This window comes from Simochromis diagramma, unplaced genomic scaffold (genome assembly GCF_900408965.1).
Source record: "Simochromis diagramma unplaced genomic scaffold, fSimDia1.1 OVJJ01000061.1, whole genome shotgun sequence".
Taxonomy (NCBI): Eukaryota; Metazoa; Chordata; class Actinopteri; order Cichliformes; family Cichlidae; genus Simochromis; species Simochromis diagramma.
This window is the reverse complement of record NW_024386945.1, coordinates 3,290,166-3,312,306: the sequence shown is the minus strand read 5'-3', so window position 1 is coordinate 3,312,306 and position 22,141 is coordinate 3,290,166. Positions and strand designations below refer to the sequence as shown.

General features: G+C 39.7%; 1 protein-coding gene across 1 annotated transcript; it reads right to left on the bottom strand.

Annotated features, from left to right (window-relative positions):
* Positions 1-746: 746 nt before the first annotated feature.
* On the bottom strand, positions 747-20,430 carry ankrd52a (ankyrin repeat domain 52a). The gene is made up of 28 exons (XM_040037982.1): positions 20,243-20,430; positions 19,537-19,620; positions 19,367-19,445; positions 19,099-19,169; positions 18,693-18,893; positions 18,525-18,612; positions 18,254-18,396; positions 17,876-18,088; positions 17,308-17,386; positions 17,075-17,189; positions 16,811-16,893; positions 16,582-16,699; positions 16,379-16,447; positions 16,121-16,261; positions 14,910-14,972; positions 14,668-14,779; positions 14,418-14,489; positions 14,119-14,320; positions 13,915-14,002; positions 13,654-13,771; positions 12,729-12,948; positions 12,536-12,623; positions 12,374-12,457; positions 11,725-11,870; positions 11,501-11,583; positions 11,298-11,380; positions 10,822-10,913; positions 747-9,820 (listed from the first exon to the last, which is right to left on the bottom strand). Exons 1-28 carry the CDS (start codon positions 20,267-20,269, stop codon positions 9,549-9,551), a joined length of 3,234 nt encoding a protein of 1,077 aa, XP_039893916.1. The 5' UTR covers positions 20,270-20,430; the 3' UTR covers positions 747-9,548.
* Positions 20,431-22,141: the final 1,711 nt, after the last annotated feature.

The following is a 22,141-nucleotide window of genomic DNA, read 5'->3' as shown; positions in this document are numbered from 1 at the left end:
TAACAAGGCAAAGTGCTTTCAGGATTGCATTGTCGAAAAAAATTAAAATAAAACAAAAACAGAAAAATGAATGGCTTGAGGTTAAAGGTGAGACGGTGGGTGAGAGGGGAGGGGTGGGGGAGTTGGGCTGGTCCTGTTTTAGAGTAGGCATGGGTGAGCTGTTGGGTGGGTGTGAGGGTGGTGGGATGGTGGGGCCTGGTCTGAAAAACCTCAAACCTTTCACCTTTGTCCCGTACCCCTTTGTAGTCAAAACTGGATGTAAAATGTTGGGGCAGTGCAGAAACAAGACGCCTGTGTAGCAGAATTTGGTACAGAGTGGACAGATGGATTCAAAGGCATACGGCTCGAGGGGCTCAAACTCATCCACATTTACAAATACACCTTACTATCATCCCTGTGACAACCTGTGATATCATTACAACTGTAGGGGGGAGAAAAAATGAAAATAATGAAAATAAATAAATAAATGGCTGACCCAAAAGGAAGCTGTAAACGTTGAAATATTGTATAGCATAGGGCTAGATAGGGAAAGTATATGTATAAGAGGAAACCAAAGAAATAAATGCTGTTAAAATATAAAGCCAATGGTTATTCATTTTCTTAAAAAGATGATTCCTCTGACCATTCGCCACTGAATGTTAAAGGGGATAGACTATCATCATAATCTGCATCATAACGTTGTCTGGCTTCACATTCCAGTGGTATTTTGTCGTATAAATGCTTCTCATAAATATTTTTTTTTTTTCCAAACGTCAAATAGACAAGTACACATACAGCACAACCAAGCACACTTTATGTATAACTACCATTGCTTATGATAAATCTGTATTCCCGCACTGTGAATAAACTTTTTTTCTTTTTTTTTTGTAAGTCAGAACAGGTGGAGAGACTAACAATACTCAAGGCTGCAAAACAAGGAGGTAGGAGAAATGCTACTGAAAAAACAGCAAGTGACGCTAACGCAATCGTTCACTTAAACAATTGTGACACACCAGGCTTCCTGAACCATGCTAGTGCCAACAGCTGCTAGTCCAGTTGGAGTTTGACGAGCTGTGTTTTAACAAGTGTTTGATTTTAACTTTGAATATTGACTTGGCTATTTAAAAACAAAACAAAAAAAACAAACAAAAGTGTATCTGCAGCTTTCTGACAGCTCCTGCATTGACTGGGGTAGCAGCTGTGGTGATGTACTAGTTAAAGAAATCTTAAGAGGCTCATTCATCTTTACACAAAAAAAGAAGAAGAAGAAAAAAAAATGTCTGAATCGTGTCTTAACCCTATATTCCCAGACTGGTCATATTTCAAAATTGACTAATTTCAACTTCATTGGTCCTGTTGTCATCACAGGTCTCGAGACCGCGCTGCTGGTGATGGCATTGACTCCTTTACACACAGTAGAATAGTGTATTTGCAGATTTGTAAATGAGGTAATCAGCGTTAGGCTAAATAGGGAACCCTGTCGTTGACACACACGCCCACTTCATTCACCAGCAAAGAGAAGAAAAAAAAAAAAGAAAAAAAAATTCTCAATCAGAGGGACAGGACTGTGGAAAATTAAATCAACTTTGGAATGTTGGGTGGACAAGCCAACTTTTTTTTTTTTTGTTTAACTTTCTATGAAGGTGCACTGTGAAACTCTTTGATTGTAATTCATCACATGACCTGATTCAAAGTCCTTCCACTCATGATAAGAGCTCCTTTGTCATTACCCCATAATAAGCCACTCAAAAAAAATAACACAAAACAGGCAACCCATTAATCTAGCGTTTCCTTTTTAAAACTCGCAATGACTTAAGGCTGCATCAGCAGCAGATCAACGCCTGCTTTAAGTCCAGTTGTGAGAGGATTGTTAATAGCTCGTGAGTTGCAATGAGGTGGCAACATCTACAGTGAAGCAGACTAAACATAAAAACACGGAGAAACAAAAAAGAAAGAGGGACAACCACTACTAAAATGTCACAGAACATGCAGTATACATCCTTTCCTACAGTAAGCTATTCCTAATAGCACATTCAAGGGGGCTCCTAATGGGCAAATTCTTTGATATGGCTCTGCTTTAGAGTAATCAAGCTTGGTGAGAGACTACTTCTATTATGGGCTCACAGAAGGAGCATGTCGATAAGGTGCTCCGTCAGAAGATTGCTGCCTTGGTTCAACTGCACGAATGCGTTGTGTCATTCAGTTCGACGGTAAACACTGGAAAGTGTTTCGAACATTTGTTTTCCTTCGTGTAAATAAATGTTTCCCCCCAAAGACACATCTTTTGCTGGTGAAAACAAACGGCACTTTCAAGGGGAATGTTTCTCTAAAACCACAATCACAGGACCTCCAAGTAACAAATTCTGAAAACACACAGGCTATACAGTAGATATAAATCTCATGAGTTTCTTAACTGTACAAGCTTTAGGCTACACACTGAAAAGGGAGGGACACGTAAGAACCCTTAATGCTTAACATTGAAAACAAATATAAGGCATTTCATATTTCCATTTATCCGCATACATCGCCGACAGCAGGTCTAAATATGTTTTTTTTTTGTGTTTTTTTTGAGAAAACATTTCATTCAAGGAGGAAGAAAGGATGCATATACACATCTACACATGCAAATGAACATGTCTACACCGGCTATTAAACCAGAAGTCCAAACTACAATACCATCAAAGTCCATCCATAAGAAAGAAGAAAAAAAAAATGCTCCTACTCAAATTTATCAACTTGTGCAGGGTCCTTTGTCTGAGCAGGCAGCTGTTAAAGATGTATGTCGATCACAGTTTTAAGAATGGAATATCACACACTCCACAATCAAATGCCACCTCTCTGATCACAAACAAGAGGACCACTTGAAATCCTTCATTTGCTACAGATGAGTGACTTTTGGTGTTAACAAAAAAAAGGGCATATTAAATATTTTTCCCAACTGAGGAAGCAATGATAAACAAAAGGTTATTGCACTTTTATCTTCCATTTCAAACGAGGTCAGCTTGAGAGAAGATGATCCATGCCTTAATGTCGAAGTAAGACAACAAATGTTACGTCACTCCTATAATATGATCACACTGTTATTAACACTGCACACAGCTACTACTGCAACCCTACTTGTAGTCAGTCTAGCCTAAAAATAAAAGACAAAAAACAATCTCCACAATCAAATCGCAACACAGTCACAACAAACAGTTTACCTATGTCTGATGTTGAATTCAGGTACCGCATCGTTTCACAATCTGCACTGTGAAGTTACTAACCGTCAACGAATACCCAAGAGTTGAGAAGAACAATCAGAAGAAAGCTCTGAAATTCCAGGCAATGGTCTTTCTACAGTTAATGTGTTACTGACAATCAAACCTCATGTTTCCTGCACTAGAGTTAGATGTTTTTCCTCACTTCTTTGCCTCAATTTGGTCTATAGGCTCCTTCGCTTCTTATTGTTGAGAGAGCCAGCTGAGCCCCGAGGTGCCTTCTTTGGATTTGTGCTTTCGTACTATTGATCCTCATCCATCTGATGTTTGATGTGCCCTAAATCGCATCAGTACTGTGCAAGTTATTCAGCCTCCCGAAGGGAGCAAATAGTGAAATCCAGACTAAAACTGTAGGAGTTCTTTAGAGTGTTTTGTTTGTTTTCGTCGTTTTAACTTGGATCACACTAGATTGAAGTAATAATGCTCAGTGGGAGTATGAGCCCATCTACTGTAGTCATGTATGTTCAGTGTAATTTCTCTTTCCCAATATAAGGCTTCTGGGAAATACAAATGGAAGACCGTACCTTTCGGTAGTAACAAATAAAAGGCACCATGCCAACACTGTGTTCGATAGTACACAGGTCTTATTGGTGGGGGAAATTAATGACCAAGTGTTCAGGCAGGGAAGGCGGTCAAACGAGCATTAGTCATAATGTAAAACTTGTATTGTTCTGACTTACAGAGGTAAAGTTTTATAGCTACCTTCATTTCCCACCTTAACTTAGACTCTACCCTTCGCTCCACATGACTTGCGTCAGATAACAGAGTCATTGGTTGATCGTAATGAAGAGAAACATGTCGCAACAGGGTTAACTAAGCTTTTCAGTTCAGTTTTCAATTCAAAAAGGAAAAAAAGAAGAATAAAAGGGCTTGTGCATGTTTAGGTTCGACATGCATATGTTGAAAAGTCACTCACACTACACGAGAAATCTTCACAACTGGCATCAGGAAGGAAAAAGAAGAAAAAAAAAAAAAAAAAAAAAAAAAAAAGAACGCCCCGCCCCCCAAAAATCACAGAGGATCAATGTCAGCATTGTCACACAAAAGATCACTGATGAGGTAAAACTGCAGGTCCAATAAAAAGTACAAAGTGCAGTTGGCTGCCCCTTCGTAAGGTAGGAAACATGAGACATCTACTGACACTAATCAAACACTTCCGCGTAGATACATCTGATTTAGGCTGGTTTAAGCAGAATTACACAACTCACAACGAAATGGATCGAAAGATCTGAACTCTTTGTTAGCATAGCTGTACAAGCAAGAATTTCTTTTCTGTCTGAATATTTCTGAGGTACACCACTGCTCTCCCCCCACCCCCCACCCCGGTCGTTTGGCTCTAGATATTACATAAGCCAAAGTTGATTGTTTACGAGTGAACTCTGAATTCATTCACAGTGGAAAATATGGCGAGATCCCAACCACTCCGAGCAATCTCTGCACCATGGCAACCTTGAGCTATGTGCTACCTCAATTTATTTGTGTGCTTCTTGACACCCAGAGATTTTTGTAAGACCAAATAAAAGAAGGAAAAAAAAAAGAAGCCAATTTTCTTTTTCAGCAATCCAACCTAGCAGCATAACTCTGAAGGTGACAACTAAACAGGTACTGCCAGGTATCATTTTCTTTTATAGCTTTTAAGGCAAAAGGCTCAACAGTGGATCAGAAGGTTGAATTGAAATTTGCAATTTACTTCAAGTAAGAACCAAGACATCCATTGAGGCAAATCAGTTCTATTCTGTATATATACCATGCAGTTTTGGACATCAAAAATTGTTTTTTTTTTCTCCTTGTAACACACTTTACAAACCACCTTATTTACCACAAAACCTAGGGACTGCTTTGCCAATACCAAAGGGACTAAGTATATTCTTCAAAAAATGTCCAATTATAAAATAGACTTCTAGCAACACCAATTTTTTTTTTTTTTTTTTTTTTTTAAACAGAATACTTGGTTTCAAGTATGAATATCCCATGCAAATATTTATAGCTTTTCTTTTGACTAATATAACTGGTGAAAAGCATGCAGCTCCAAACACAAAATTTATAATACTCCTGCCTATGTCTGAATATGTTACGGACTGAGTAAATGTGATTAATGTCTAAAGGCAAATCAAGGTTTCTATGGCACTAAATGGGTGTAGCTTAGGTGCATTTTTTTGTCAAATATAGGCTATTTAACGTGTGATCGTATCTACTGTAGACCTTCTTGTCCCTCTTGTTTTACTGTACTGTAAGGCAATCTCAATGGAATGGATGAATATGAATGTTGAATTCATCTGAACTCCTGTCCTCCGTTTACCTTGTAGGCTACACTCCACACAATATGTATAGAGAAAGAAAAGTGATATTTCACAACAGTAAGCCTATACACCAATGATAATGCCAAAAGAAATATCCAGACTTTCGATGCAGGAAGACTACTACACACACAGTATAATTTGCAGAGAATCATTTTACTACATGCTACCTGTATAATCATATCTATGCAAGACAAATGAAGAGCAACAGTTTAAAGTCGGGAGAAAGCAATTTGTCCTGCTCTAAACTGACCCTACATTCATTTCAGTCAGAAAATTCATGGCTCAGATTTGATGGTCAGACTGTAAACTGCTTGAATGCATAAATCCATTGCTGCTTTACTAAGAGGGGTTTCCCCCCTTAACACATTTTGGCAATCAGGCCTTTTTTTTTGTGACCAAAGATTATGACATCTAACCCGCATTTAAATCTTCCATTGGCATTTATGCTTTGATTTACTAAACTGGCCTAAATGGATGGCAGTGCAATATTTGTGCTGCACACTATTACACACGCACGTGCGCTATTGCTACAAGTGGACCTTTCATTGCTTTCCGTTTCTGACTCCAGATATATTGTATATGCTCCATTTGTTTAATCGTTGCTATATCAAAATCGTGATCTAACTCCGTGCACAATCATTCAGTTATTACTGGTACACACAAATAATAATAATAATAATAATGAAAAAAAGCATGTATAAGAACACTGTAATAAAACAAAAGGATTCAGTTACGACTTGTATAGTTGCAAGGGGCAATGGCTCCATTTACTGGTCAGATATGGACATCACAAGAGGCAAGCAAAAAAAAAAAAAAATTTAAAAAAAGGACACCCCTGCCTGGACAGGCTGGCCTGACAGCACCTACTGATGGCAGAAAGAGTATGTAGTTTTTGAGGAGCCTGCCTGAGGTGTTTAAAAATCATTGGACTGACTTTAAGTGACTTAGACCAGAGTCTATCGTCAGCAGTAGGCTGGGTAATGTAACCATATCACGCTGCTGGGCCATGCACCCAGAAACCGATAACTCAAGTGAGCGGGCAGTGGACACTGTCCCCAAAAATACACCTTTTTTTTTTTTTTTCCTTTCTTTTTTCCCCCTATTTTAAATAATGCATTGTTGGAGTACAATTTCATTGCAGCCTTTGCTTGTCTTTTTACAACCCTTCTTTCCTGTTTTCAGCAGCATTACACATGCATGTAAACATAAGTACATACATTACATCTGCTCTATTTTGCACACTTAGAACCTGAATGTACTAAAGTGCGTGCTTGACTATCTAATTAAGTGCTGTGGGATTGGGGTTAAAAAGGAATTAAATTATGGAACATCCCATCAAGAAGAAAAGTGTAGACATAATAATCCTGCAGAGATCTGATTGGATTAATAAATTCTGCCTGTTGTTTCAGCACAGATCCTGAGATTACAACAAAGTATGTACCTATCCCCAGTAATATTATATTGGTTCTCGAGAAAACTATAAACTAATCAAGAGAACGAAGGCTGGGGTTCACCAATTAGTTTCGCGTCATTTCAGTCAGTTATAGAGGTTGTATTAAATGCAAACTATGAATCATTAACTCATAGAAATCACTGCCCTAATGTGTACTATTGTCAGTTTTAGAAAACCAAGTTAAATACAATTATGCGAAAGTGTTTTTGTAAGATGTATTTAACAACATAGCCTAGCCTAGGTCCTCATCTCTCATCCAGTCAACTAACGTGTGCAATTGTGCCACTTCATTACCTGTGGATATGAAGTTGTCGCGCCAATGAAAACAATCTGACTCAGTGTAATTTAACCACCAGCCGATGGTTTTTAAAAATAAAAACAACAACAAAATAGCATAGGTATAACATCTAAAAGTCACAAACAGCTCTAGTGGTCCGATACAATCATCTTTAGTATGCTTAGTACCAGAAAATGGGGTGAAGAGACAAAAAAACGAACACAAAAAAAGCACATATTTGGATTTCTGCTATTCCTGAAATCTAAATAACAGGTATTGGCCTAAGCAAAGATCCCTCTCTTTTTCCTCTTAGCCCTATTTGATTCTATTGGGGATTTCAAACTCCCTGGTCTTTGATAATGCCGGGACACAAAGATAAGCCGGGCAGTTTTATTCCCACTAGATACTGTGGTTTAATGCTGTTCCAATCAAATTGGTGGAGACATAATTGGTCTCAGGGCTCGTCATTCTCTGCCATTAAGCAATCCAACTGAAATGATGTGTTACGTACGGAAGGCATGGGTCAAAAAGGCATTTCATGAGATGCCATAAAGGCAATCCAGTGCATTTGTGTTGACACTGACAGTAAAATGCCCGGCACACAGAGCCATTCGTTTAGTCTTTAGGTTATTTTTCCATGAAATATTTAAAAAAAAAAACCAAAAAACTAACCCCCGAGAAAAAAAAAAGAAAAAGAAAAATCAAAACACATTCCAGGGAAACAAAAGCCCTTGTGACAGTGATTGTCTATTCAATAACGCCAAACAAAAGAAGGCCAAAAGAAAATATTGCTTGAAAACTGCCCAATAAAAATAGCAGACAATACTCCTTAATCTGTTCTAATTGATCAGCGTTTACCGGTTGACATATAAGCTATTAGATGCTTAAGACTAGTTCATCAGCTCCGAGAAATACTCCTTTAGAGAGAGCTTGTTAAAACCGCAATGCTGATGGCCGGTTCAACTTCAGAAACACAAAGAGCAAAAACATCATTAGCGCCAAAACCCAAAATTGATCACTCTTTTCAACAATCAGGCCATTCAGATTCTAAAATCTTTTCCTTAAAAACACTGTTAAAGAGATGGGAAATAAATTGAAATGGCTTGTTCACTTATGTGCTCAGATATATGATGCTTTGATGAGGTGTTGTTGGCAGATATTACTAGTAAAGCCTTCATCTAGAATAAACAAGGCCTCAGTCAGTCACTATCCTACAGTAGTTCTCTAGTCCTACAAAAAGAGAACATTAGGCCTACGGACCCTGGGTGAAGATGAAGCAGCTGCTAAACGAGTTGACGAGGTATATCGAGATCTATTGTCTTTCTCTATACAGTACAGTTCATCTCAAATAAATAATTTATAGCCATAGTAGTGTTGATCAACTTTGGTCATAACTTATATGCTTAGAAACATTCTAGCTTAACAAACACTTATTTAGCATCTTTAAAAAAAAGGAAGTCAGCATTAAGAACAGATCGATGTTACGATGCTGACCCGAGCATGGCTCTCCTTTGGAAGGAGAGCATGCCAATGTATTCAGCAGCATTACCAAATTATCTTAAAATGCCAAACAATTCTAGGCCGTACATTTAAAGTACACTATGGAATTAACATCTTTGTGACCCTTTTCCAAATTTGCAGATTGTACTGTAGTACACAAGCATTGCACTCTGAAGCTAAATTTAGATTTTTCCCTTGTGTGGTTCCTTCATAAAAATCTAGGCTAACGGACAATTTAAAAACAAAATTAAAAAGAAAAAAAGAAAGTAATTACCATAAAAAACAAAGAAACTCTTTGATCATTAATTTGGGAAGGCTGTATGTTCCTCTACAAGGTCACTGCAACTGATTTAACATGATATGACTTTCTTTATAGTGAGTGATATGAAGCGAAATACAGTCGAGGATAAAGACATGCTCTTAAATGTTGGTTATATAACTATGTCAACATGATTTTAAAGGGTTAAATGATTTAGAGATGGCCAGATTGCTAGTGTTTATTTTGAATGCCACACTTTATCTGAGTGACCTTGTAGAGCAATGTGCCTCTACATATTAAGCACTATTAGGAGATGGAGGAATGGGATCTAATTGCATATTAGGTTTGACTGCACCTCAAGAGAAGACCAAACACTCACGCACACACAGACACACAAACACATACATACACAGAAAACAGACATGTGGGTGGGTGCTCTCCTGGTCCTCTGGGCCATTTTAAAGGGAGTCGCCCCCTGGTGGTGATGATGGTGATAGCAGCTGACTGAGAAGGCCGTGTGGCCTCACTCAGACAGACACCCGTCGAGGCCAACTGGTGCACCATGACGGTCTTTGACGTAGCCGTTGTGGAGGCCGTTGCTGGGCAGCGGGGAGCAGGCGGCAGTGATGCCGCAGTGCTTCAACAAGTTGAGACCCGGGGAGGGGGAGACTGTAGGAGAGGAGCAGGAGCAGGAGGAAGGGTCCCGCTGGGGGAAAGGCTTCATGGTAGAGAGGATCAGAGCCAGGCAGTCAGCCACGTCCTTGTTGGGAGCACAGGCCAGAGCTGGGGTGTGTCCTGTTCCACATCAAAATGCACATTAGAGCATCATGTGTCAGAGATGTTCTAATCAATATTGGAACTACCGATAATTAACTAATGAAACATTATTTAAAAAATTAAAAAGTAACTCAGTGGTACAATTTTCAGAGAAATACTACACTTTCTTAATTCTAATTGCTTAGTTTGCCTCAGCTCCCCCTCTTAAAGCTCTTATTACTGACTCACTTCCAGTACATGGTTTGTTGTCCACAGGCATCGGTAAACCACTTTAATATTGAGTATAGCTCAACTTCTGAACACTCGCCTCACACATTGTTGCTTCCATCTCAGTGGCCAATCAAAATCAAGGGGTGGGACTTGCATCAACATTGTCTACAATGATCCTGTCTGTCACTGTCATCCAGCACTGAAGAAGGAAGCTTTTGTAACTAAGCAATAATAAGCACTTCAGAAAAAAACCCTCTACAAATTAGATCACAGGCACACCCAGTGCAAAAGCAGCTGCCTTTGGACAATGACCCTCAGAGCACTGAAAGGCCACTGCTCACTACCTGCACAGCCACATGTATGCAAAGTCTGTGTTAGTTAGTGAACACAATGAAATGTTTTACATCTGAAGAAAGAGACATTTTGCACATTAGGTTATTAAGGTAATAAATCTTTTTCTTTCACCGCTGGCTACCTGCACATAAAGGGCCAAAATCCAATAAGTAATGGCTTTAATATCATTCCACTGCCTGCATATTTAACCCATGTGCCATTAATAAAGATCACAAGTTTCAGTAATAATATAGAGCTAAAAACAAAAAGAACACTTGGATATAATGGTAGCAGTGTTTGGTGGCCAATGCATGTTTGTTTACCAGACCTATTAAAATCTGCTTTCAACATTACTTCCCTCAAACAGTAACAAGATTAACAAAATAAATGAACTGATTAAAAATGGACTGCCTTTTGTGTTCTTATCTATAGAAAAACGAAACAAACTGAAAAATCTCAATTTCGGTGTTGCTCACCTTCCTCATCCACAGCCAGCACCGTGGCTCCTCTACTCAGCAGTGCCTGCACCACCGTAGCCAGGCCATTGCGTGCTGCAAGATGGAGGGGCCTGTGGACAAACAAGGTAGTGTGTGGGAAAATAAATAAATAAATACATGCAAGTCATGATATTCAATAAAAGATCCATCCTAAATCCAATGCTCAGATGTAGATCCTAGTGATAGTAATTAAATTCCTGTACATCTGTTACTGCAACATGGCAAAATATCTTCTTAACAATACAGGGGATAAATTCTACAAATTAATTCATCTAATTTAAGTAGATTCCTGCATGAAAAATGTAATATATTAACACTTTACAGTTGAAAGGGAGAAAAAAAAAAAATTTACGCTAGAAAAAACATGCACTATGCAGCATGTTGTGGGTGTCAGTCTAATTCCACATATACAAAAAAAAATCTATTGTTGGTTTAAAATGTTGCCAAGTTCTCACATTTGCAGAGCACTGTTGGTGGCATTTATCAGAGTGGGACTGTGGATCTCGCCCAAAATCAGCAGGGCGCACATCTCATGAGCCTGAGGAATAAAACAAATGACCATAAAATAAATAAATAAATAAAATAATAAAATGTCAACAGAAAGATATTCCTTAGAGAATCCTGTGATTTGAGGATCTTGTGAAAAACTAACGTGTACCTTGCTGCAGGCCAAGTGCAGGGCAGTGTTCCTATTCTCGTCCAGCAGTGTCAGGTCAGCCTTGGCCCGGTGAAGGAGGATGGCTGGACAACACCAAGACACAAAATTTGTTTATTCTTTTTTTGTTGCACTAATTTGCCTTTTTCTTTTTTAATTGTTATAGAAATGTTTCACATTCTGCAACAAAAACTAAATCCCACATAAGTAACAGTTGTAGTACTTACCCACGGTGCCGCTGTGTCCCTTGTCAGCTGCTACCATCAGAGCAGAGCGTCCACTTTTGTCCACTGCATTGATGTCTGCTCCATGACGAAGCACAAGCTGAAGTCCTGCGACATCCTCAGCAAATGCAGCAGCATGCAGTGGGGTCCTATAGAGACAGGAAACAAAACAAACAAAACCCTGTTAAATGTCTGTGCTGACGAGCCAACTTTCCTGTCAAGCTCTTTGCGGTCAAACAGGACCAGGCTGCTGTAAGTCTTTTTAAAACGTCTTTTATGCCCCCTTTATTAAAGATCTGTTTTGGATATTCCACCAAGATCTCCCAGTCGAGAATGTGGGAAAACGTTTGCCCATTTATAAACTATGTGACATTTAACTCCACATCCCATCCCTATGTTTTTGTTTATAGCCAAAATCACTTCAAATCACAACAACAGTTGCCTCAAGGTGCTTTGTACTGTAAGGTATCCCTACAATAATGCAAAAAAGAAAGCAGGAAACCCCAACAATAACCACAATTTGGTAACCACAATTGCTCCACATTGGTCATCTTTTGCACAGTCTAAAAGTCCCAGGTTTTTGTTTTTTTTCTAAATTGAACAAATTTATTCCTAAAAACCTGATAAAGTACTTTTCATTCTGCAGCCTCACCTTCCTTTGGCATCTCTGGTGTTAATCATGTGGACCCCAGAGGTTTCCAGCAGTCTTTCTGCAGCACCGCAGTGGCCATTCATCCTATCAGCAAGAAAACCATGTTAATGAAAAGTTAATGTTATCTAAAGGTAATTCGTTTTTCCAGACCAAGATACTCACAGAGCACAGTGCAGGGGGGTGAAAGGGTTTCCCTCTTCATGGATAAATGTTTTATATTCAAGTAAAACCTCCAAACAGTCTTCATGCCCTGAGAACAAACACACAAACACACATTTAACATTAGAGACAACAGATGTGACAGTGATTATGTGTAACATTAATGTTTGGGGATTAGGCATTAAACTGAGCAAACCTTTGTAAGCAGCCCAGTGTAATGGGGTGTATTGTTTGTTGTCCAGCAATTTATCTTGTGGGTCTGTTTCCATGGCGGCCTGCACCAGACTGGCCAGGATCTTTGTGTGGCCTCTGGATGCAGCATAGTGCAGCGGTGTCCTACCCTTGGTGTCCCGACATAAAGCAGAAGCTTTGTGCTCCAGCAGGGCTGTCACACACTCATCATGACCCAACACAGCCTGTGCAACGAAAAACAATGGGGAATGAGCTAAACTTCAATGTCAAAAACTGAATTCAGAATATTACTTTTTTTTTTTTTTCTTTTTACATTTTACTTCCAAGGAGCCAGACTTTTTCTAAAGTGGTCTTGAACGATAGTTCTCCAGGCTTTCCAAAGGTCTTTCAAAGTTTTGTTTGGATACTGGCTGCTTTTTCCATTCATTTTTAGTTCAGTGCTTGTACGTGACCAAGTTTTGTTTTTTGTTTTTTCTTTAAAAAAAAATAAATAAATAAAAAATGCCAAAGACAACACAATCTAACATGCATTTGGGTATTTTTGCAGCAACATGCATTTGCATAGGACTAACAGGTGAAAACTTTGTGCATCTGAGTAGTGTCCAGTTTATAAAACATTTGATGACAATTTTACAACTGGAAGAAGAAGAAAAAAAAAAAAAGGGAGAAAATCCATCAAAGAGCTGAAACAGGACCAGAAAGATGCACCTGGCATTGCCATTGTCATCAGAATTTTCAAACAGGGGCACATGTTAAAAACCAGCTTTACAGTTACAATGTTGTTTTTGTTTGTTAATAACAACTTCCAAGTTTAATGGCAACATTTAAATTACTATATTTCAAACAGAGATGGCATTTAGGAGTATTCCAGCTTTCTGTCACAGTCCAAAGACATGCATGCTAGGTTAACTGTTGTTTCTTTGACGTACCCCTCTGTGCAAAGCTGTGCTGCCTCTCTTGTCCTTGGCATCTGGCAGGGCACCCTTCTCTAGCAGGAAGTGGACACAGTCAGTGTGTCCTCCGAGAACAGCCAGCATCAGAGGGGTCCTGGATGGGGATAAAAGCAACAAAAAATACACTTTAGCACTGGATGTTCACTCGTCAAGTTAGCTTTAAGCATTAAAGTTTTTTGAAGCTGAATGAAAAAATAAATAAAAATAAACTAAAAATAAAAATATAAAACAACTCACTGGCCAAATTTGTCTGCCATGTTAGTGAGATCTCCCTCCTCCCCATAATCAATCATCATGCGCAGGCAGTCAGAGTGTCCATTCACAGCTGGAATGTAATAAGATACAAAAGAACAATTACAAGGGTAAAAACAAAACACAAAATTGACTTGTGGGAAAGAATCACAAATATTGCTGTATCAAGAAATCTTCCAGCTCAGATACCTGAAACATGAATTGGAGTCCACATGAGGCGGTTGTCATTGAGGAGACAGGAAGCCCCCTGGGCCAATAGCACCTCCACACAGCGTGCGTAACCTTTCTGTGCAGCCAAGTAGAGTACAGAACGGCCTGCAGCGTCCTGCATGTCCACATATGCTGCTGTCTCTGTGAGCACACGCAAAGCCTGCCAGTGGCCCTTATCAGCCTGAACGAGCAGAGGAAGGTAGTCACAATTTTGCATTTAGTTAAGATTATGAAGCTGAAGACGAGCAGAAGTGACTGCAAGTGAGTGCAACACTTACAGCAAGATGCAGTGGACTGACTGGAATGCTGCTCTCTATGTCTCCTAGTGCATTAAAGGACATCTCCAAGAGCTGAAAGCAAGGCAGAAGAATTGATGTTGTGTAATTTAGGAAAGAAACTAGTAAAAGAAAATGTTACATAAATTGTCATTAGCCTCATGAACTAATCCCCAACCTGATGCAAAACGTGTGAGATGACTGATTAATCTATGGGCCAAGTTATTTGGTGAGTTCACAACAGGAAACTCACCAGCTCCAGATTCTGTTTGTTGCCATGGTAAGCTGCATAGTGAACAGCACTGTAACCCTTTGAATTCACCATTGATGGATCAGCACCATTGTCCAAAAGATGCTCCAAGCAGCTGTTATTAGAAGAAGAAGGGGAAAAAAAAGACATAAAGAAGACATGTAATTTGCCTACAACTAACCGATTATGGTCAAGTGATGAAAAGACAAAAAAAAAACAAACAAAAAAAAAAAACCAGAACTTACAAGTATGACTCCTTTGCCTCGTCCTCATCATTCTGATGGCTCCCAGAAAAATGACGATCAACTCTGAAACAAACAAGAAATGCTTCCATTTAGTCAAACTTTCCTAAATTATGCTGTGACGTGGTTAAAACTTAACTTCTCAAACTTGATGGTTCATATGGGTCATATATATATATAGAGTCATATTTGTCTGTATAGGCTGGCGAGAACAATTTATCCGATACAGAGGAAAACGTAGTGTCTGCTGTGAGTAGTGCTCAGACCTTAACATGGAGAAACAAAATAATTCTTCCACAAACACATGGCACAAAATACCAGATCCACCTCAACAAGTGTACACCTGTATTTAAAGGGTGCAGGACCGTGAAGACAGCTGGTTTGAAAGAGGAGTAAACGAGGGACCACATCCACTGTGAACAACCATCGTTTAGAGGTGGTGGATTATGACACCACTTATCAGCCACTGATGATACAGTTTTGAGATGCCTTCCCAGGCATTTCAACCCCATCTCACACCTTGCATCAAAGTGTGAGCTGCTGTTTTAGAACACCCAAATACCTAAAACAACCATCACATGTTTGAGAACTGAAGAAGCTTCTTGGACTGGGGTCTCAAACTTGTGGCCCACGTGAAAAAACATAATGCAGTTTGGCCTTTGAAGTTACTTTTTTTGTTAGGGAGGATTTGTTTGTTGTTAAGTGCAATGTTAAAATAAATTCTTTAAAAAGCAAAAAAAAATATTTAATATGAAGGCAATATGAGCAGAATGTACAAACATGTTGAGGGATTGGCTGTGTTTAGTCCAGTGAAAAAGTTATTTGTAAAGAAAACAATTTTCACTAGCAGTCAAAAACTAACGTGTACACTTCGGCCTGTGCTTTTATTTTGTTAAATACGAACAAAATTATAGCAGAAGTGCTGCCATGTGTAAGGCCAGAAAGAGAGTACCAATTTGTTTATTTGGTAGTTAGTAAAGTGGCCCTCACATGAGATGACAGTGCCAGCAGTAGCCTACAGCTCATTTAAGTTTGAGACCCCTGCTTTTGGATGAGAGGCAAAATAATGTATCTATATTACAGGTTTTTAAAATCAGCCAGCCATTTTTCTAAAATAACAGTTGACTTTTTGACTTGGGCTGAATTTGGTAGCTTGTATTGACTCGGTCTTTTCAAACAGAAAACAGAGAGAAGGAGATTAACAAGTGTCTAACCTGCTGAAGGCTTGAGAGGCAGCAGAATAGTGCAGGGGAGTACAGCCTGTCTGGTCAGGCTCGTTGACCTCAGCGCCAGCGCTCACCAGGGTCACAGTGCACTGGTACCTCCCATTAGCAGCCGCATAGTGCAACGGTGTCCTGCAGACAGAAAAAAAGTCCTCACTTTGAATTCTAACCTGTGTTGAGTAAGCAGGACATGATACTCAGATGCTGTTTAAAACCAGATGACACCTAAACAAGATGAGCAGGACTCACCTTCCCATTATGTCCCTCTTATTCAAGTCGGTACCGCTACTTAAAAGCAAGTTCAGACATTCAACATTTCTGGAAAAAAAAACAAAAAACAAAATAAAGATCATGAGAATAAATGAAATGGAAGTAAACAATTTAATGTAATGCATGTGCAACATTTCTGCTCATTTTAATATTTTAGTGTTAAACCAGATTCTGCATCTCACCCTCCAGAGGCAGCAGCGTGTAGACAGGTCCTCCCAAAGTTGTCAGGGGTGTTTATGTCAAACCCAGCTGATAGTACATGCTCTTTACTCATAGATGAAACTATACTATACAGCTGACCTGTGGGGCAATGAGCAAACAGCTGGAGGTAACAACTATCTCAAAGTAATACACAGACACAGATGGTAAGGGATTAGGGTAAAGAAGAGTGCACACATTTATTAAACAAACCTGAGGAGAGTAACTTGCGACAACAGTCTGAAAACCCGTACAGCACAGCTAAGTGCAAGGGGAACATTCCATGGATCCCACGTCTGCAAAGAAGAAACAAAACAGTCGATGGTACAAATGCATCTACTTACAACCAAGCATCTTACATCGTGAAGCATAAACTTTAATGCACCCTCATATTGGGCTATGCTTTAAACCATTTCTATAACCTCACAGTAAGATTACATTACTACATCAGCAACACCACTTAAAGTTGTCTGATACCTGGCCGTGTCTGCTCCGTTGGTCATCAGAGTGCTGATCAGCAGTTCATGGCCGTACTTAGCAGCAACGTGGAGAGGAGTATTGCCATACTTATCCACACAATCAATTTCCCCACCTGACGGAAATCAGAGTACAGGGAGTAAATCAAAGACCCATTAACAGAAGAGAAAGAGACAGTGACATGATCTTATAATAAAATAAAAATAAATATGAGACCGGACACTCTGTGTTACCATTTTGGATGAGGATCTGAGAGCGTGTAAAGCGTCCGTGAATGGCTGCCATGTGCAGGGGGCTCTTCCCTTCTTTGCTCTGCAGGGGGTAACAAACACATTTCAGGGTAGATCTTATGCATGGGGGGCATTTTTGCCCTTTTTAGATAGTGGAGCAGTGAAGATAGACAGAAAAATAGAGAGCAAGAGAGAAAGAGGGAAGACAGCCCAGACTTAAACCTGGGCCGGTGCACTCTGGCACTGGGATAAAGGCACCTATAGATTTTTGTTTGATAATTTTCTTCAACAAAAATGTGCAGTAATATTCTTATTAAGGCACTGTAAACTAGAAACTGAGAAATCATAAATGGTAAATGAAACCTTGGGACCTGGATTTCGTTTGGTTCTTTTTTTTCTTAATATTTGTATATGTTGTCAGAATGGCCAAAGGATGGAATAATCTGATCAACCCATCTACAACTATTCCAACTCTGGCTCTTGCAAAGCTGCCCTAAATAAAAATGTGGAGTTTCACTACTTTCAGAAGTAGTGAAATAAAGTAAACAAGAAGAAGAACCAAAACAGCTACCTGCTGGTTGACATCTGCCCCATTGTTGACCAGCAACTCCAGACAGAGGGCACCGTTGGTGGAGACGGCAGCCAGGTGCAGAGGGGTGTAGCCACACTTGTTGGGTTGGTTAACATTAGCTCCATGGTTCACCAGCTCTGTAGCCACAGCTTCTTGCCCCATGTAGCAAGCCACATGAAGCGCAGTGTTTCCAAAGCCATTGGGCTCATCAATCTGACAATAAAACAGAACAAAACGACATCAGAATGTGCCAAAAGCCTGAAAAATAAATAAAGTGCACCCTGAGCTGCTCTCAGACGCTCACAATTTATAAACCAGACATGAGGGAAGACTACTTTGGCTTTTCTGAAGGTAAATATTTCTTGCATAGTTACTCACATCTGCCCCCATCCTAAGCAGGTACTTTACAATTTCAATGTGACCACTTGCAGCAGCAGCATGGAGAGGTGTGTAGCCCTGTTTGTCCTTGCAGCTCTTGTCAGCACTGCGTGACACCAGTAACTTCACAACCTCTAGATGCCCTGTGGATAATACAAGAAAGACACAATTCATTACAAGTTCTACTTATTTCAACAGATTAAAAGCCCAGGCCGGCACTTGTCATCACTCCTGTAAGTGCTATTTGGCAAGAAAAGTAAAACTTGCTTACCCAGGTAAGCAGCACAGTGGATAGGCTGTCTCTCCTTCTTATCGATGGCACTCAGGTTGGACCCTTTGTTCAGCAGCAGCTTAACCATCTGCAAGACAAATTGAAGGAACTTTATTGCAAAGAGAACACTATGTCCTTCAAAAACAAAGCAAATCACTTAAGCCTCACCTCCTGGAAACCACTCTGCGCCGCATGGTGCAGGGCAGTCCTGCCACTGCGATCTGCCATGTTCACGTTGCTCAGCTGGGTCAGCAGGGCCTCTGCGCAGCGCGAGGCACGGTTGGCAGCAGCCACATGCAGAGGCGTCTGCCAGAACTTGTCACGTGCATTTGCGTCAGCTCCGCGCCTCAGCAGCAGACCCACTGCCCTCTGGGAAGAGGGAAGCAATCACCACAGCTTAAGGTGCATATCACATCTGCAGCTTCCCACATTTAATTTAGTGCAGTTCATGAGTGTGCAAGTCTAAATAAGAATTATAATCTCTGTAAATTAATACATAAAAGACTTAGATGATGAGGTCATCTGACTGGGAAATCATCAGTCTTAAACGAAAAAAAGGAAATACATTGCTTACGTCATTCCTGGAAGCAGCTGCCCTGTGCAAGGGGGTCAACCATATATGGTCTTTAGCATTTACACTGGCACCTGTGATACAGAAACAGAAACACTATTACATACTATATTACATAGTAGATTTTAATTATATTTCAGGTGATACAGAGGTCGAGTGAACCAAGAATGAGCAAGCTTATTTTTGTGGAACAATGATCAGGTGTTAGGATTACTTGCTAACAGAGGTGACCAATACTTAATGCACAGATAGATGGACGCAATTCAGTCACCTGATTCAATGAGGAGGTCCATTATATGGACGTCTCCCACACAGGCAGCAGCATGAAGTGGCGTACGACGCTCTTGGTCCTGATATGCGGGGGGAAAAAATTAAAAGGTATTTTTTTGGGGGGTAACGTCCTTCAAAATCATGATCATGGTAACTGAATCTGCTTCATACCAGTGCATTGACATCCTCCTTTTTGTGCAATAATAGTTGAACTTCTTCAGCATTGCGACTGAAGATGGCCTGGACCAGAGGAGGCTGCAATACAGGAACATCAGTCAAATTACCGCAAAAAATAACGTTGCAAAAAATTACGTGCAGCCGGAGCGCTGACTCTTATATGACCATCACACATCATCTACGTCTCATCTGAGGAGGTTAAACCATCGTTAAAGCCGTCAACTGCGCAGTGGAGAGGTTAAATGTACTCCCGTGACATTAAATGTTTCACTGAATACTTTTACTGTGTGTAACTGAATGGGTTTCTTGTTTGCTTCCAGCAGATACACCAAGCCTTTGGCTGAGGCCTATAGGCCATTTTTACTTACGTCAGCTAGCCAAATGGCTTCTGTTAGCTAATTCTGCAACAGAGCTGGCCCTGACCCAGACCAGGGCCTAAACTACACCATCAAAAAAATAAAAAAATAAAACAAAAAACCCCTCACAGATTAACATTTAAAAGACGGAGATTGCTAATCTTTTCAAATAATACCATTACCATGCGAATATCCGGCTAAATATGCATGCACCCGCCGCGAGCTAATAATGAAAGCAAGCCGTTCGGCGGAGAAGACGTAGTATGTTGCGCACAAGAGCAGAGTCTCTCCCAGCAAATAGACTGCGCCACAGCACAAATACGGAGCGCTTTCTTCCAGCGTACCTGGTCTGCAATATTGAGTACTCCCATCTCCCAAACTCAGCCAGGACGGAGCTCCTTCATGAGGATAAAACTTCGAGGTATATTGTGGTGCGCTACTGTGTTCTCTTCTTAGACTACACCCATAGCTGATTGCAAACAGAAATACGGTCTCGGTCTGTCACTGTTGTTGTCTGTATCCAGTGTCTGGTCTGCTGATACTGGCTACGACTGTGCGGGTCCGCCTACAGGCGTGGCGGTCTGTTTTCGTCTCCTCGGGTAAAATGGCGACACCGTGCGGCAAGAGAACGGTAAAACAGCCCAGCGGTGTGACGTCTGTGGCATGGAAACTTGATTCTGCCACCGAAAAAAAAATGTTTTTAAACTTGGAACCTACAAGTTAAAATTTCGGTTAACTTACTCAGTAAGTCTAAATTTCGACTTAGCTCTGCATGACAAAAGAAAAAAAAAAATCCAACCACTGAAAAACAAAAAAGTTCCACTAATTTCAGGTTATTTCAAACTTTTGACTTAAGAACTCAAAATTTAAAGTAAATTTCTCAATTGTGAGTTATTTTGAAATAGTAGCCAACTCTTTATGATAAATAAATAACCTGACATTTTGAGATATTATCCCAAAATTTTGAATTATGGTTGGTAAAAGTGTTCTATTTTGGGGGGTTTGGGGGATTTTTTATTCAACGGTTGAAGAAAACCCCCCAAAACACCATCTGTGGTGGTTACAGGTTAAATACAATAACACTTTATCGCATTGATTAGTCATGTATTCCCTTTTCTATCACTATAACTTAAAACATTCATTCCATCATATTGTTCTACCCGCTAACTGGCTTTTGGCTGTCACTGCAGAGCCATATCCATGCAAATCTCCGTTTCAGTTGAAAGGGAGTTCTACTTTTTGTAAAACTAGAGCCAATAAAAAGTAAGACATTTCCATTTCCATGTGTGAGAGTGAAACTGAAGTGAAAAATCACAGATAAAAAAAAAAGTAATGTAGGCCTTGGGTGTAATAATTAAGATCAAGTTAAATATCCAGATTTGCTGAATATTCGTCCCCTATAACATCAGTTACTGTTGTGGAACAAAGTGTTCTTTAGTAATAAATGATCCACTGCTACTTTTTTTTCATGAGTTGTCACTGTGTTTTTATTCTTTTTATATGTTATAGTGAGTTGATAAAGCAACAGCAAAAAAAAGAAAAAGAAAAAAAAAGGCTACAATGGTAAACAGTAAAATAAGCCTAGAAATTATTGACTGTTATTTTTTATTTAGCTTGAGGACCTTTGTTTTTAAACGTGATCTATCTCCCCTCTGTTATCGTTCTCGCCTTCACCGCCTCTGTTCCTTGCAGCTTTACTGTTACTGTCTCTATCGCATTCACACACTGTGTTCTGTCTTCTACTGACTTTCATTCTTCTTCTCTCCAGTGCTACTCCCCATCTGCTTCCTACTCAGACTACAGATGTCTTCCACAAACAACATATTCCACGGAAGACTGGAGATTCCTCCCTGACCTCATCTGTCAACCTGTCCATCACCAATGCAAAAAAGAAAGATCTCAGAACCCCACCCCCACCTTCATCCCATCTGCCACTCCTACCACACACATCCCTACTGTTGTCGTCCACATATATGTGGGCTATTGGATAAAAGATGTAAGAGAAATATAACTTGTAAAATATTAACTGTGTTTCTTTAGGGGTGATTTTAATCAAAGTTAAAAACAAAACAAACAAACAAACACTTGAACCCTGTTTATACAGTCTCACGGCACTTTGTTCAGGATATTTAAATATATATATATATTGTTATACTAATATAAAAGTGCTTTCGTAAGTTAAATAAAATAAAATAAAATAAAACAAAATAAAAATATTTTTTCCCCGCCGTTAACCTCCTGTA

Bases quoted from the DNA above. Each gene is read 5' to 3' on its own strand.
- ankrd52a (XM_040037982.1), bottom strand. From the start codon at position 20,269: ATGGGAGTACTCAATATTGCAGACCAG. The intron at 14,780-14,909 runs GTAAGTTCTGGT...TTCTAATAACAG, and splicing joins GAGGCAAAGGAGTCATACTT to CTGCTTGGAGCATCTTTTGG. The intron at 12,624-12,728 runs GTTTGCTCAGTT...GTTTGTTCTCAG, and splicing joins ACACTGGGCTGCTTACAAAG to GGCATGAAGACTGTTTGGAG.